General features: G+C 46.4%; 1 protein-coding gene across 2 annotated transcripts in view; it reads right to left on the bottom strand.

Moving 5' to 3' along the window:
- LOC309569437 (formin-like) overlaps positions 1-13,967 on the bottom strand; it is a 673,199-nt gene that overhangs the window by 81,836 nt on the left and 577,396 nt on the right. For both annotated transcript variants that reach the window (XM_082275263.1, XM_082275264.1), the window contains 2 exons: positions 10,198-10,257; positions 9,881-10,001 (listed from right to left, as the gene is read on the bottom strand). In XM_082275263.1, the coding sequence (XP_082131389.1) occupies positions 9,881-10,001; positions 10,198-10,257 (181 nt within the window). The remainder of the gene's footprint in view (positions 1-9,880; positions 10,002-10,197; positions 10,258-13,967) is intronic.

The raw sequence follows: 13,967 nt of genomic DNA on the forward strand, positions 1-13,967 counted from the left end.
CCTTAACACGCCTGCCGGCTCCTCCCCCTGGCTCCATGAGGTGTTTGAGTCACCTCAAACATGGCCGCCCCCATGCTGGAGACACGAGGCTACACCAAAATGGCGGCCTCGTGCGATCTACCAGACAATGGCGGCGGCCTGCACAGAATAGCGGCATGTCTGCAGAAGGATCTCGGCCTCACAACCCTTCACCCTCATGGTGGTCAGCGTGGTCGGAGGTACCGGACCCTAGCGGGCCGTATGCGGACCGCTGCTTAGCTGGAGGAATGATCTGGAATGCAGTATACATGTATAGACATCGCCCTGTGGCTACTGACAGGTAGGATACCTTATACTATCACAGTAAAGTTCTAGTACTGCCACTGACTACAATCATTTACACATCTTTACAATTAGATTGTCAGCTCCCAAACCAAGCCTCCTGGCTTCTTGTACACAAAAATCACACTCAATTAGGGGGATCTGTGACATGTTGTAGGATAGAGGGGAACCCATCCTTACCATTACAGAGAGGGGCCCGCGTTCACCACAAGACCCGTCAGGGGGAAAGGGGGAACATACTACTCACCATACCGGAACCAGGCGGGTGCCAACTCCTGACAGTACCCCTCTCCACCGAGGTAGGAGGGCTGTCGACCAATACGGGCGCCGTGACTCATGGTCTTTGGCGTTTCAGCGAGACGTTTAACTCGCAGGGTCAGTCCCCGTCCAGTGGGACTATGTCGCGGCCGACCCAGCGCGGAGCTATGGCCTGCACGCGCTCGTAGGCTGAACTGGGGTGACCACTGGATCTCAACATCCAGCCCGTCGCCCAGTTCAGCTTTCTTGCTTGAAGATCTCACAGGAACACTGGAGAAAAAAAGCTGTCTTAAAAAATTCTTTTCTAAGAAAAAAATCCTGCCAGGACCGAAGATCCCAGCAAGGTATCTAGGTCCTTACTCCTGACTAGACAGAAAAAAACTGATTTGCTGAGGCAGAGAGAGGGAGGATATACCCTCTGGGACTGCCCCTAGGGTGTGGCCAGAGCATTTTATTTCCTGTCTAGTCCTACTCCTGTGGAGGCAACATAACCCGAAGGTGCTGTATCACCGAGGACTACGTCTGTCAATGAGCGATAGAGAAATAAGCTTTCCATGTACGGTAATAAATCTTACCAGACGAGGCTTTTCTAGCCTTGAGTAAAGTAGGAATGACCTCTGAGGACAGACCCCTGTCTCTCAGGACCTGGCTTTCAACAGCCATGCCGTTAAAGCCAGCGACTGTAAAGCAGGATGAAAGATCGGTCCCTGAGACAGCAGATCTTTTCGCATTGGCAGCCGCCATGGAGGCTCGACGGCCAGGTGAACGATGTCCGCGTACCAGGACCGGCGTGGCCAGTCCGGCGCCACTAGAATCACCAGTGTTTGTTCCGAGGTCAACCTGCGAAGGAACCTGGACAACAACTGAATCGGAGGAAAGGCAAAGGTCAGACGATACTGATGCCAAGGCACCACCAGCGCATCCGAGGAGTCTGCCAGAGGATCACGCGTTCTTGCCACGAACCTTTCCACCTTGTGGTTTAGCCGAGACACGAACAGATCCACATCCGGGGATCCCCACTTCGCACACAGCATTTGAAATACCTCCGGGTGCAGGGACCATTCCCCCTGGTCCAGGGTCTGGCGACTCAGATAATCGGCCTGCCAATTCTCCACACCTGGAATGTGAACTGCCGATATCGCCGGGACATGAGTCTCGGCCCAAGACAGAATACTGGTCACTTCCTGGGCTGCCCGGGCAATCCTGGTGCCCCCTTGGTGGTTGATGTATGCCACCGCAGTGGCATTGTCTGCCTGCTACCGTACAGGACGGCCCTGAAGACGATCCGACCAATGGAGCAGGCACCACCTGATCGCTCTTAATTCCAATATGTTCATCGGAAGGGAGACTTCCTCCTCCGACCAAGTGACCTGGGCAGATAGGTTGCCCAGGACGCCACCCCAGCCCCACAGACTGGCATCCGTGGTAATCACCGTCCATAGTAACGGCTGGAAGGATTTCCCTTTCGAAACAGCCGGGGACTGAAGCCACCACAAGAGATCCATTCTGGTTTGGCGACTCAGAGACACTCTCAGGTCCAAGGACTGAGGTAGTCTGTTCCACCTGGCCAGGATCTCCGCTTGGAGAGACCGCGTGTGAAACTGTGCAAATGGTATCGCCTCGAAGGCCGATACCATCAACCCCAGGGACCGCATACAGGTCCTGAGTGATGAGGATTTGTTGTCCCTGAGGGAACTGACCTCGGACTGCAGGGTCCGGAGCTTGTCCTCCGGTAAGAACACCTTTGCTTGAGCAGAGTCCAGAGCCATTCCCAAATACAGGAGACGAACCGAAGGAGACAAGGTCGATTTCTGAACGTTGATAGTCCAACCGAACTCCTGGAGCGTCTGGACCGTAGTGTACAGAACGCGCAGCAGGCTCTGACTGGCACTCGACCTTAACAGGAGATCGTCCAGATATCCCAAGACCGCAATGCCCTGTGCCCGCAACAGGCCCAGAACAGGCGCCAACACTTTTGTCTCGCTTCGGCACCAAGGGTTTTTACCAAAGGGAAACACAAACTGATAATGATCCTCCGCGATAGCAAACCGGAGGTACCTCTGATGACCCTCGAAAATGGGGATGTGTAGATACGCATCCTTCAGGTCGATAGAGGCCAGGAATTCTCCCGGACTCAGGGAGGCCACCACCGAGCGGAGTGATTCCATGCTGAACTTTCGAAGACGCACAAAGCGGTTCAGAGCTTTCAAGTCCAGAATCGGACGCACTTTGCCCTCCTTTCTGGGCACAGTGAACAGATTCGAGTAAAACCCCCGAAACCTGTCCCGATGAGGCACCAGGACGATTACCCCCTGAGCGAGGAGATCCTGTACCGCTTGATGCAGGTCCTGTAACCGCCCTGGGGTCAAATGAAGATTTGAGGGAAAGAATCTGTCTGCCGGCCGTAAAAGAAATTCGATCTTGTACCCTGATCGAATGATTTCCTGAACCCACCTGTCCAGAACTCGGAGCAGCCAAGGTTGGAGGAAACCGCGCAAACGTCCCCCCACCCCTGAAATGGGTGAGGGCGCCCCTTCAGGCAGAGGCGGACTGAGCCGCCGCACCAGCTTGGCCGGATTTTTGTTTGCCGGCCCAGGGCTTTCTCTGGCCTCCCTGGCCCTTGAAGGGTTTCCCCTTGTACTGTGCGCCTTGAAGGCACGAAAGGACCCCTGATTAGGTTTAAAGGCGGGACCCTGCTTGCCGCGGAAAAACTTGCCCTTAGGATTCTGGGGCAGCAGAGTGCTCTTGCCCCCAGTGACTCCCTTAACCAATTCATCCAGGGATTCACCAAAAAGGCGAGACCCCGCATAGGGAATATCAGCCACCGTCTTTCTAGATTTCTGGTCAGCCGACCCGCTCTTCAACCATATAAGTCGACGGTTAAGCACCGCAACATTGGACAGGCGCGCAGCCAATGGGGCCTCATTTAAGGCCGCATCGCACAAATACATGACCCCTTGATAAATCTGGTCCACCATCTCCACGTTAGTGGGGGGGGGGGGGCAGAATCAGCCACGAGAGTGCGTCTGAGCACCTTGGTCCAATCCGCCACAGCCTGAGCCGCCATGACAGAGGCGAATATAGGTTTTAGCATGGAACAATTGATGCATGGCAAGAGATTCCAGCCTCCTATCCGTAGGATCCCTAAATACCGGAGAATCTTCGGTGGGAACCAGAGTAGCCTTGTTCAATCTGGCTACAGTGTGATCCACTTGAGGAGCCACACACAGCGTGCAACCGTAGTAGACGCAAAAGGGTAGAGAAGTTGAAACCTTTTAGGCACCGTGAAGGTGTGTTTTAAATTGCGCCATTGCTAATTCACAGTGTGATGAAACTCAGCGGGGCAAGGAAAAACCTGCGCCGTCTTGCGGGTCCTGTGTGTACCAAAAGAGGACAAAATGCCCGGAGGATTGGGCTCATCCTCTAAATGTAGTGTTTCTTTAATGGCGTCCCAGGGGGGGGGATTTATTCACCCCTGTAACCTCCCGCTTCCCCCTCAGACTCTTGCGGGTCCTGAGAAGAGCGAGACCTTGAAAGGAGCACGCTACCTCCAGCAACCATGTCACATTCAGAATCAGAAGAAAAAGAAAACCTAGGGCTTTTTCTAGCAGCACGTTCAGTCATCAGCACATCCATTTTGGACACCAAAGTCGCCACTACAGCAGCCAAATTAGTCAGGGTAGAGGATTCAGAGGAACTTGAATCCCCCACCAAGGCTGGAGGGAATTTGCCGTCCTGGGATTCCATTGCAAAAAAGTTTTTTTTTTTAAGGTACTGGCCCTTTAAGCGCACCGCGGACCCCGCAGCACACCGCTACAAAGACTGTGGAACACAGACCCCCCCGCAGGGACAAACTGAAAGCCAAGAAGATTGCACAAGAGAGGAAAAGGACAGCAGAACAGAGCCCCACAAGTGTGTTACCACCGCAGTCGGTCGCTCCTGAGTGAAGGAAGGAAGTGATGTCACCGCCAGAGACATGGATGCCTATGTAAAGTAATGGGAGGCTTCGGCAAAATGGCCGCCATGTGCTCGGAATGATCGTTTGCCACACACAAGATGGCCCCGCAAGGCGCCAAAATACACTACATACAATGCTGTATAAGCGCCCACAGTGAAGTCAGACATGCTGCCCACACCTAAAATGGCGGACCGGCGGTTTTTAACCCTGCAGCGGTCACCGTACGTGTCTGTACCTCCAAGCACCCTAAAGTGACACAGGAAAGGGATCCCCCAAAACCCCACACAGCGCTGGCTGTGAGAGAAAAACCCCCCGCAGGGACCGGGATCAGGGAGCCCAAAAACGCACAGACATAGGGGACACCACAGACACACAGGACTGCCGACCCCAGACAGAGGCCCCACACAGAGTGTACTTACCTGTACCCGATGGCGTGGGGTGCCTCATATCGAACGGAGAACCGCCCACCCTCAGATGGCAGGGGAGTGCCGCCAGCCAAAAACGCAGGACACTAATAGTGTACGGACGAACTGTGGATGTGTCCGGTGAGGTAGCCACCTCACACGCAGCATCCCTGAGGACAGGGATGGGTCGTTTGCGAGGCACATAGCCTGCTAAACGCTCGATGGCGGGCTGGGATTCCATCTGACCCTCTGTCCTGGAGAGCCAGGACGGCCAGTCCGATTCCCAGCTCCGCAAACGCCGTCTTCATCCGAAGATCCGACTAACGCTGACAAAATAAGCTAGTAATGCAAAGAAAAAATGACATTTTCAGAAAATAAAATCATAAAATAGAAGAAGAAGGCTGAGACTGTAGCCCCAGCACAGGGAAGCCTATCTACTCCTGAACTAGGCAGAAGACAAACTGAGTTGGGATGGCTATTGCAGGGGGGTATTGGACCAGTGGGACAGCCCCCATGGGTGTGTGTCTATGTAAATGCTTTTGTTTTAACAAGTCTAATGCCTAGCTACAGCTAAGTAGAGGAAGTCAATAACCCATTGGTGAAGACTGTATGAGTGGGCGGCGACTGTCAGAGGACGTAAGAGAAAATAAGATTTTTTTTTTTCACCCATTGTAAAATCCTTTTATTGTATTCCATTTCCTTCTGGTAACTTCCATGCACTTGGTACTACTTTTTGTGGGTGGGGTTATCCTTTGCTGGCCAATGGGATTTTGTTGCCAGTATTAATTTCTTCTGTAGGTGGCAGCATTATCACACAGTCTTAGAAATCCTGTGTCCCTCAAAGGACTCCAAGAAAAAGTGTTACATTGCTGAATCCCAGACCCTGTGGAACAATGCCCAGCGGTATAAACAGCAGCATAGAGATAGCACGAAACATAAGACGAAAGTGCACGTTCTTTTGCCTTTGTTAGAAACCATGACTGTACAGATTGTGTACAAAGACTGGACAAATGAATACACAGTTCCAGTATCTGACCAAACTTAATAGACACACAGAGCGTACAGATTTTCTTAAACAAGCAACAGCAGTTAATGCAGATTAAATTGACATTTTTTGTCATGAAAGAAAAGCATGGTGTAATATTTTAGGTTTCTGTCCAGTCCATATAAAAAAATAAGATAAATAAGCACAAGTCTCGAGAGCATGGAGGAGATTCCAGGAGACATTTATTTACTCTAGAAGAGCTGGACAGGGCCGCAAAAGGTCCTTAACCCATCAGCAGGAACAGTATCTGCTCCTTTGTGCAAGGAGGAACAGGATGAGCACTGCCAGAGCACTACAAAATGCAGCAGGCCACTGGTGTGAATGTCTCTGACCAAACAATCAGAAACAGACTTCATGAGGGTGGCCTAAGGGCCCAACGTCCTCTAGTGGCCCCACGCTCGCCTGAACTAAATCCAATAGAACACCTCTGGGACATTACATTTTGGTCCATCTGACACCACTAGGATGCACCTCAGTATGTTTAGCTCAGTAATGCCCTGTTCCAGATCTAGGAGGAAATACCACAGGACACCATCTGTTGTCTTAAAAGGAGCATGCCCCGACGTTGTCAGGTATGCATACAAGCACATGGGGGCCATACAAATTACTGAGTACCATTGTGAGTTGCTGCAATGAAATTTCAGCAAAATGGACCAGTCTGCTGCATCATTTTTTCCTGTTGATTTTCGGGGAGGGGGGGGGGGGGCTTTAATTCAGCCCTCTGATCATTTTCATTTCAATGAAACAATGTGGCATCCTTTAATTCCTAACACATTACCCAATCCATATTAGTATAGATATCCAGCATTAAATTTTTCCCAATTTAGATTTGATGTTTTTTCAAAGTGTTCCTTTAATTTTTTTGAGCAGTGTATTTATTTCACACACACATGAATCAGCCATAGAATTATGACCACCAACCTAATAGTGAGAAGGTCCTCTTTTGCCGCAAAAACAGCAGTGACCTGTTGAGGCATGAACTCCATTAGACCTCTGAAGGGTTCTGCTGTATCAAGCACCAAGCAGTCGGTAGCAGATACTTTAAGTCCTGCAAAGTTGTGAGATGGGAAATCTGTGGTTCGGGCTGGTTTCTTTAGCATTCCAAATATGCATGACTTGATTGAGATCTGGGAAATATGGAGGCCAAGTTAACACCTCAAGGACATAAAAAAGATTGGGACAACTAGAAAAAAAAGAGGGTGTTGCCCAAAAAAGCGCCATTGATGAGAGTAACAGGGGTATAGCAATAAATGGGTCAGCAAAAATGACACACAAACCTGTTCCTAATGAAAAAGGTATCAACTTTATTGATTCAAATAACAGGACAGACGGTTCTCTAGTGTATAATTAAAAAACCTTCCACCTCACCCCAAAAAATACCACGTGGTAATTAAAAACAACACATATACTGTTGGCAAACTGCAGCCACCTGAAGAGCAATATGAAAAGTCACACAATGGAATAATTCACAAATTATATGACATAAATGACGTTTCAAAATCGAATGAACCAAAAGTAAGGGGAAAAAGCTCAATTGAGGGCAGCCACCCTGTATCAAGCCAGAAAAATGGTCAACGCACAGATTCCAATGATTGGGACAACTAGAAAAGAGGGTGTTGCCCAAAAAAGCGCCATTGATGAGAGTAAAGCCCCGTACACACGTGCAGATTGTCGGCCGAACGATCGGCCGTCTTTTGTCCCCGGGCTGTCGTGTCCGCTGAAAAGTGCAAAAGACTGCACACGAATTTTGTCCGCCAACAACAGCTGACTGCAGAAGTGATGTCATGTAATGGTTAACTTTCCTGTGTTTTTTCTTTTCTGAGCATGCCCAGTCTTGCAAATCTGCTGTCTGTTGGCCGAAATCTGTACTGACTGGCGAACAATCGGCCGTTCTGGTGTCGGCATACAAAAATTTTAATGCTTGCACGACAGATTCTGTTAGGGCGAAAGTGCGCTGTCGGCTGTCGGAAGCATCATACTAACAAGCCTAAAATCGGCCGTCGGCCGAATCTTTTCGGCCGACAATCTGCACGTGTGTACGGGCCTTAACATTATTGATTGTTTTTGTATTTTTGCTCCTCACTATTCCGACAGTGCCGTCCACCTATACACGTTGGTTTGGGCTCCTGGATCAGTGTGTTTGCAGTCACCTGTGTGTCGACAATTTTTCTGGCTTGATACAGGGTGGCTACCCTCAATCAAGCTTTTTCCCCTTACTTTTGGTTCATTTGATTTTGAACCGTCATTTATGTCATATAATTTGTGAATTATTCCATTGTGTGATTTTCATATTGCTCTTCAGGTGGCTGCAGTTTACCAACAGTATATGTGTTGTTTTTAATTACCACGTGGTATTTTTTAGTGGTGAGGTGGAAGGTTTTTTAATTTTACACTAGAACCGTCTGTCCTGTTATTTGAATCAATAAAGTTGATACCTTTTTTATTAGGAACAGGTTTGTGTGTCATTTTTGCTGACCCATTTATTGCTATACCCGTTACTCTCATCAATGGCACTTTTTTGGGCAACGCCCTCTTTTCTAGTTGTCCCAATCTTTTTTATATGCTGTAGTTTTTGTCATTCGAGTTCTGCTCATCGTTGAGCGAGTGGGTACTTTATTTTATATATTTATTCAATTTCATAAATTTTTCATCATTTGCACATTTTCTTTCTCTGTTTGTTGTTACTAACACCTCAAGGACACCTTCATCCATTGTTCAGTGGTCCAGATCTGATGCTCTCGTGTCCACAGTAGGTGCTTGTTGCTGTGGACACAGGGCAGCAAGGACACCCTGACCTGTCTGCTGCTACGCAGCCCAATACGCAACAAACTGTGATTCACTGTGTGTTCTAACACCATTCTATTGGAACCAGCATTAACTTTTTCAGCAATTTGAGCTTCAATAACTCTTCTATTGAATCAGACTGCACAAGCCATCCTTCTCTTCCTTGGGCCACTTTTGGTAGGCCCTGACAATTGCAGAATGGAACCATCCCACAAGATCTGCAGTTTTGGAGTTGCTCTCATCTAGCCATTACAATTTAGCCTTTGTCAAAGTCACTTAAATTCCTATGCTTGCCCATTTTTTCTGCTTTTAACACATCAACTTTAGGGACAACATCTTCATTTGCTACTTAATATACCATTGTAACACGATAATCAAGGTTATTCACTTTACCCATCAAGTGGTCATAATATAATGGCTTATTGGTGTGTATGAGGACAGGCTCGACTGGTAGTTGCAGTGGTAAACCATGGACAAACCATTTAAGCCAGTTTGTCCTGCACTTTTAGTCAGAAAGTCTAATGCAAGAGACAAACAAATCTGCCTGTCTAGCAACCAGTATGGTGCCCTAAATTTACACATATAAACACTTTCTGACGAGGACTGACGAATGTACTACTGTATTTCTAGCTGACTGCTATTTGATAAAACCTCAAATTTCAGATCATCTTCAGATCAATCAAAAATAAAGGAAAAAATGGTCATCCGAACAGCAAGATTTAACTGCATGTTACTATTTAATATTGCTTAGTCTAACTTTTCTTGTCCTCATGGACTTTAGCACTCCAGGCCTATTTTTTATCAACTGCTTCTTAAAAAAGTTTGCAAAAACCATATTAAAGAGAACAGCTGGAAATAACAATGCCCAATATCAATATTGGTTTTCCTCCAATGACTTCCTAAATGCAGTAGAGAATATAGCCTAGTCAAGAAGGAAGGCACTGCCACACAATAGTTATGGAAGGACACACATCAATATAAAACTCCCCTGGCAAAAGGCCCCAGATCAACATAAGGAACTACTCAGGCACATGAGAATACGTGTTTGTGTGAAAAGAGACACCCTTTTTAACAATATTTAGGTTTATAAACTGAAGTAGCAAATTTTACCTTGAAGATCTTTTTTCAACTTTCGTAACTCTTTGTCTATGTCCTCAAATTTAACCTGTGCTGCTTGGAAGAAATCCTGAGGTTCCGGCAACGGAAATATACTCTTGTCTGTACCTGCATCCTACAACAGATATATGTTTCAAAACAAAAAACAATAGGTCAGTGCTTCTATTAATTATTAAATAGTATTATATATAGTATACTACATGAGACTAAATGGTATTGGTTATAGGATAATTATTGTGACCTGAATAATTATTGTGACCTGAAAAAGTAAAACAAAAAAAGACGGGGAGGGGGGAATTTTGTGAACTCACGTTGTCAAAATGTCGAAGATAATATCGAACAACATAATCGACTAGACTAACACCATTGTCCTAAAAGGAAGAAAAAAAAACATAAGAAAAATCAGACGTTACTATGAAATCGGCAAGGTTCTCACCATTATCCTAAAGGAAGAAGAAAAAATAAATAAAAAATCAGACATGTGGATTATAAAATCGGCAAGGTTTCCAAAAAAAAACACAGCAGGTCTACCTTTTTTTTAGTAAATGGCCTAACATTTTACTAATACTTAAAGTGATTGTAAAGTCTCGTTTTAAAAAACAAAAACATGCTATACTTACCTCTCCTCTGTGCAGTTGGTTTTGCACAGGGCAGCCTGGATCCTACTCTTCCCGGGTCCCTCGTTGCTGCTCCTGGCCCCTCCCTCCTATTGTGTGCCCCCACAGCAAGCATTCAGATAAACAACCTTCTACCTCTACAACTCCTTTAAAGTGAATCTGGCATAGGCTGGAAACCACCAAGGCCATATTGAAGACCTCAGGGGTGTGCTACTGTCACACTTTCCTGTTTCATTTTGGAGCACTGGGTATCTTCTCTGTGTGCAGCTTTTTTTAATAATTCAACATACAGCGAATCTAAAACCGTATAGATAAATCTACAACACTAGCAGCGCTAATGAACAAATTCTGCTAATGACAATATTAAGGTCACTCCTGCATGGGAAAATTGATGACAGAGTCTGAAGTTTGAATCCCAAACAGTTCCAGTGAGTAACAGTCCAAAAAAACACAGGGAAAAGGGTGTGAAGGATCTCTCAAATCCACCAAGCTTCCACCAATCACCGGTGCTCCCCCCTCTCTCTGGACACTCACCAGATGTTCGATCAAAACTCTCCCTCAGAGGATGCACCAATCCACCAATATGTGACTTCAAACTTATAGGATCGAAGTGCCATGTGACAACTTAAAAGCCTTCATAAAACACTCCATTCATGGTATCATGTAAATAAATAAAGTGGGGGCACATAGTGTAATTCCGCAACTTTAATGGAACAAAAAAAAACACACTAGCCCCTCTCCCCTCAAGGTTTCTACTTACAGAAATACATTGGAAAGAAGGCATTCAGTAAAGGTATGCACGCTCTGTGACCACCGCTGCATCGGTCCCATGTCCCCCAGGTACCTGTAGCGTGGCCAAGCGTGGCATCAATGATCAGGCAACCGCGCACACACGCCCTGACGCGTTTTGTCGTTTTTAGGATTTACCTATATTTATTTATATATTTATTAATTGCTGGAGCATTAAATATATTTTATATTTTTATCCAATATCGAGTGTTCCTATCTGCTAATATAAATTTAGATTATTATCAATTCTTCGTGATTAGCCAATTGATGTGGTTTTATGTTTACAATAACATGTGTTTGATTTTATGTATTTATGACCAAGTTTAATATAACTTGTATATATGTACAATGACAGGCATTTGGATAAACGTATGGATGCCGTACATAAGTGTCATAAGTTAATATGGGCCATATATTCGCAACCCGTTTTGCTGTTCGAGCCTTTTCCAATGTGTTTTGACCCGGAGGAAGGGCCGGAAGTTTAGAGTATGGGGTATGTGCGGCTTTAGCTTCCGGGCGGAAGTTCTATCACAGGCGCTGACATCTGGAGAACGGAAGTCAGCGTGATCCATTCACTTCCAGGTTAACGGCGAGTGGGCTTAGTGCACCTGCGCCTTAGTGTGCCTGCGCCGTGAGGTATACAAATTACTGAATGCCTCCATTCCAATGTATTTCTGTAAGTAGAAACCTTGAGGGGAGAGGGGCTAGTGTGTTTTAACTTGTTCCATTAAAGTTGCGGAATTACACTATGTGCCCCCACTTTATTTACATGATACCATGAATGGAGTGTTTTATGAAGGCTTTTAAGTGTCACATGGAACTTCGATCCTATAAGTTTGAAGCCACATTTTGGTGGATTGGTGCATCCTCTGAGGGAGAGTTTTGATCGAACATCTGGTGAGTGTCCAGAGAGAGGGGGGAGCACCGGTGATTGGTGGAAGCTTGGTGGATTTGAGAGATCCTTCACACCCTTTTCCCTGTGTTTTTTTGGACTGTTACTCACTGGAACTGTTTGGGATTCAAACTTCAGACTCTGTCATCAATTTTCCCATGCAGGAGTGACCTTAATATTGTCATTAGCAGAATTTGTTCATTAGCGCTGCTAGTGTTGTAGATGTATCTATATGGTTTTAGATTCTCTATTACACCTTTGTCATGCTTTCTATATTATAGCAGCTGCTTAGACCCATCTAGGGTTTCTTGTTTATACACAGTTTTATCTCTGGCAAAAAAATGGAGCACAGGGCGAGTGAGTTTTTTGCATTTGTTGCCTTGGTGTGCATTTTCTTCACTCTCTTTCAATACAGCCATTAATGTCTAAACCGCTGGCAACAAAAAAGTGAGTACACTCCTAAGTGAAAATGCCCAAATTGGGCCCAATTAGCCATTTTCCCTCTCCAGTGTCATGTGACTCGTTAGTGTTACAAGGTCTCAGGTGTGAATGGGGAGCAGGTGTGTTAACGCTCTCACTCTCTCATACTGGTCACTGAAATTCAACATGGCACCTCATGGCAAAGAACTCTGAGGATCTGAAAAAAAGAATTGTTTCTCTACATAAAGATGGCCTAGGCTATAAGAAGATTGCCAAGGCCCTGAACTGCAGCACGGTGGCCAAGACCATACAGTGGTTTAACAGGACAGGTTCCACTCACAACAGGTCTTGCCAAGGTCAACCAAAGAAGTTGAGTGCACTTGGTCAGCGTCATATCCAGAGGTTATCTTTGGGAAATAGACGTAGGAGTGCTGCCAGCATTGCTGCAGAGGTTGAATGGGGTAGGGGTCAGCCTGTCAGTGCTCAGACCATATGCCGCACACTGCATCAAACTGGTCTGCATGGCTGTCGTCCCAGACTAAGGACATGGATTACTGGAACCATGTCATGTGGTCTGATGAGACTAAGATAAACTTATTTGGTTCACAGCGTGTGTGGCGGCAACCAGGTGTGGAGTACAAAGACAAGTGTGTCCTGCCTACAGTCAAGCATTGTGGTGGGAGTGTCATTATCTGGGGCTGCATGAGTGCTGCCGGCACTAGGGAGCTATAGTTCATTGAGGGAACCATTAATGCCAACATGTACTGTGACATACTGAAGCAGAGCATGATCCCCTCCTTTCGGAGACTGGGCCGCAGGGCAGTATTCCAACAGGATAACAACCCCAAACACATCTCCAAGACCACCATTACCTTGCTAAAGAAGCTGAGGGTAAAGGTTATGGACTGGCCAAGCATGTCTCCAAGACCTAAACTCTATTGAGCATCTGTGGGGCATCCTCAAACGAAAGGTGGAGGAACGCAAGGTCTCCAACATCCACCAGCTCAGTGATGTCATCTTGGAGGAGAGGAACAGAACTCTAGTGGCAACCTGTGAAGCTCTGGTAAACTCCATGCCCAAGAGGATTAAGGCAGTGCTGGAAAATAATAGTGGCCACACAAACTATTGACACTTTGGGCCCAATTTGGACATTTTAACTTAGGGGTGTACTCACTTTTTGTTGCTGGCAGTTAAGACATTAATGGCTGTATGTTGAGTTATTTTGAGGGGACAGCAAATTTACACTGTTATACAAGCTGTACACTCACTACTTTGCATTGTAGCAAAGTGTAATTTCTTCAGTGATGTCACATGAAATATTATAATAGGAGTGTTTGTCATATGGGCTGTTATGCAATTCTAT

The sequence above is a fragment of the Pelophylax lessonae genome, assembly GCF_965119305.1.
Source record: "Pelophylax lessonae genome assembly, chromosome: 13".
NCBI lineage: Eukaryota > Metazoa > Chordata > Amphibia > Anura > Ranidae > Pelophylax > Pelophylax lessonae.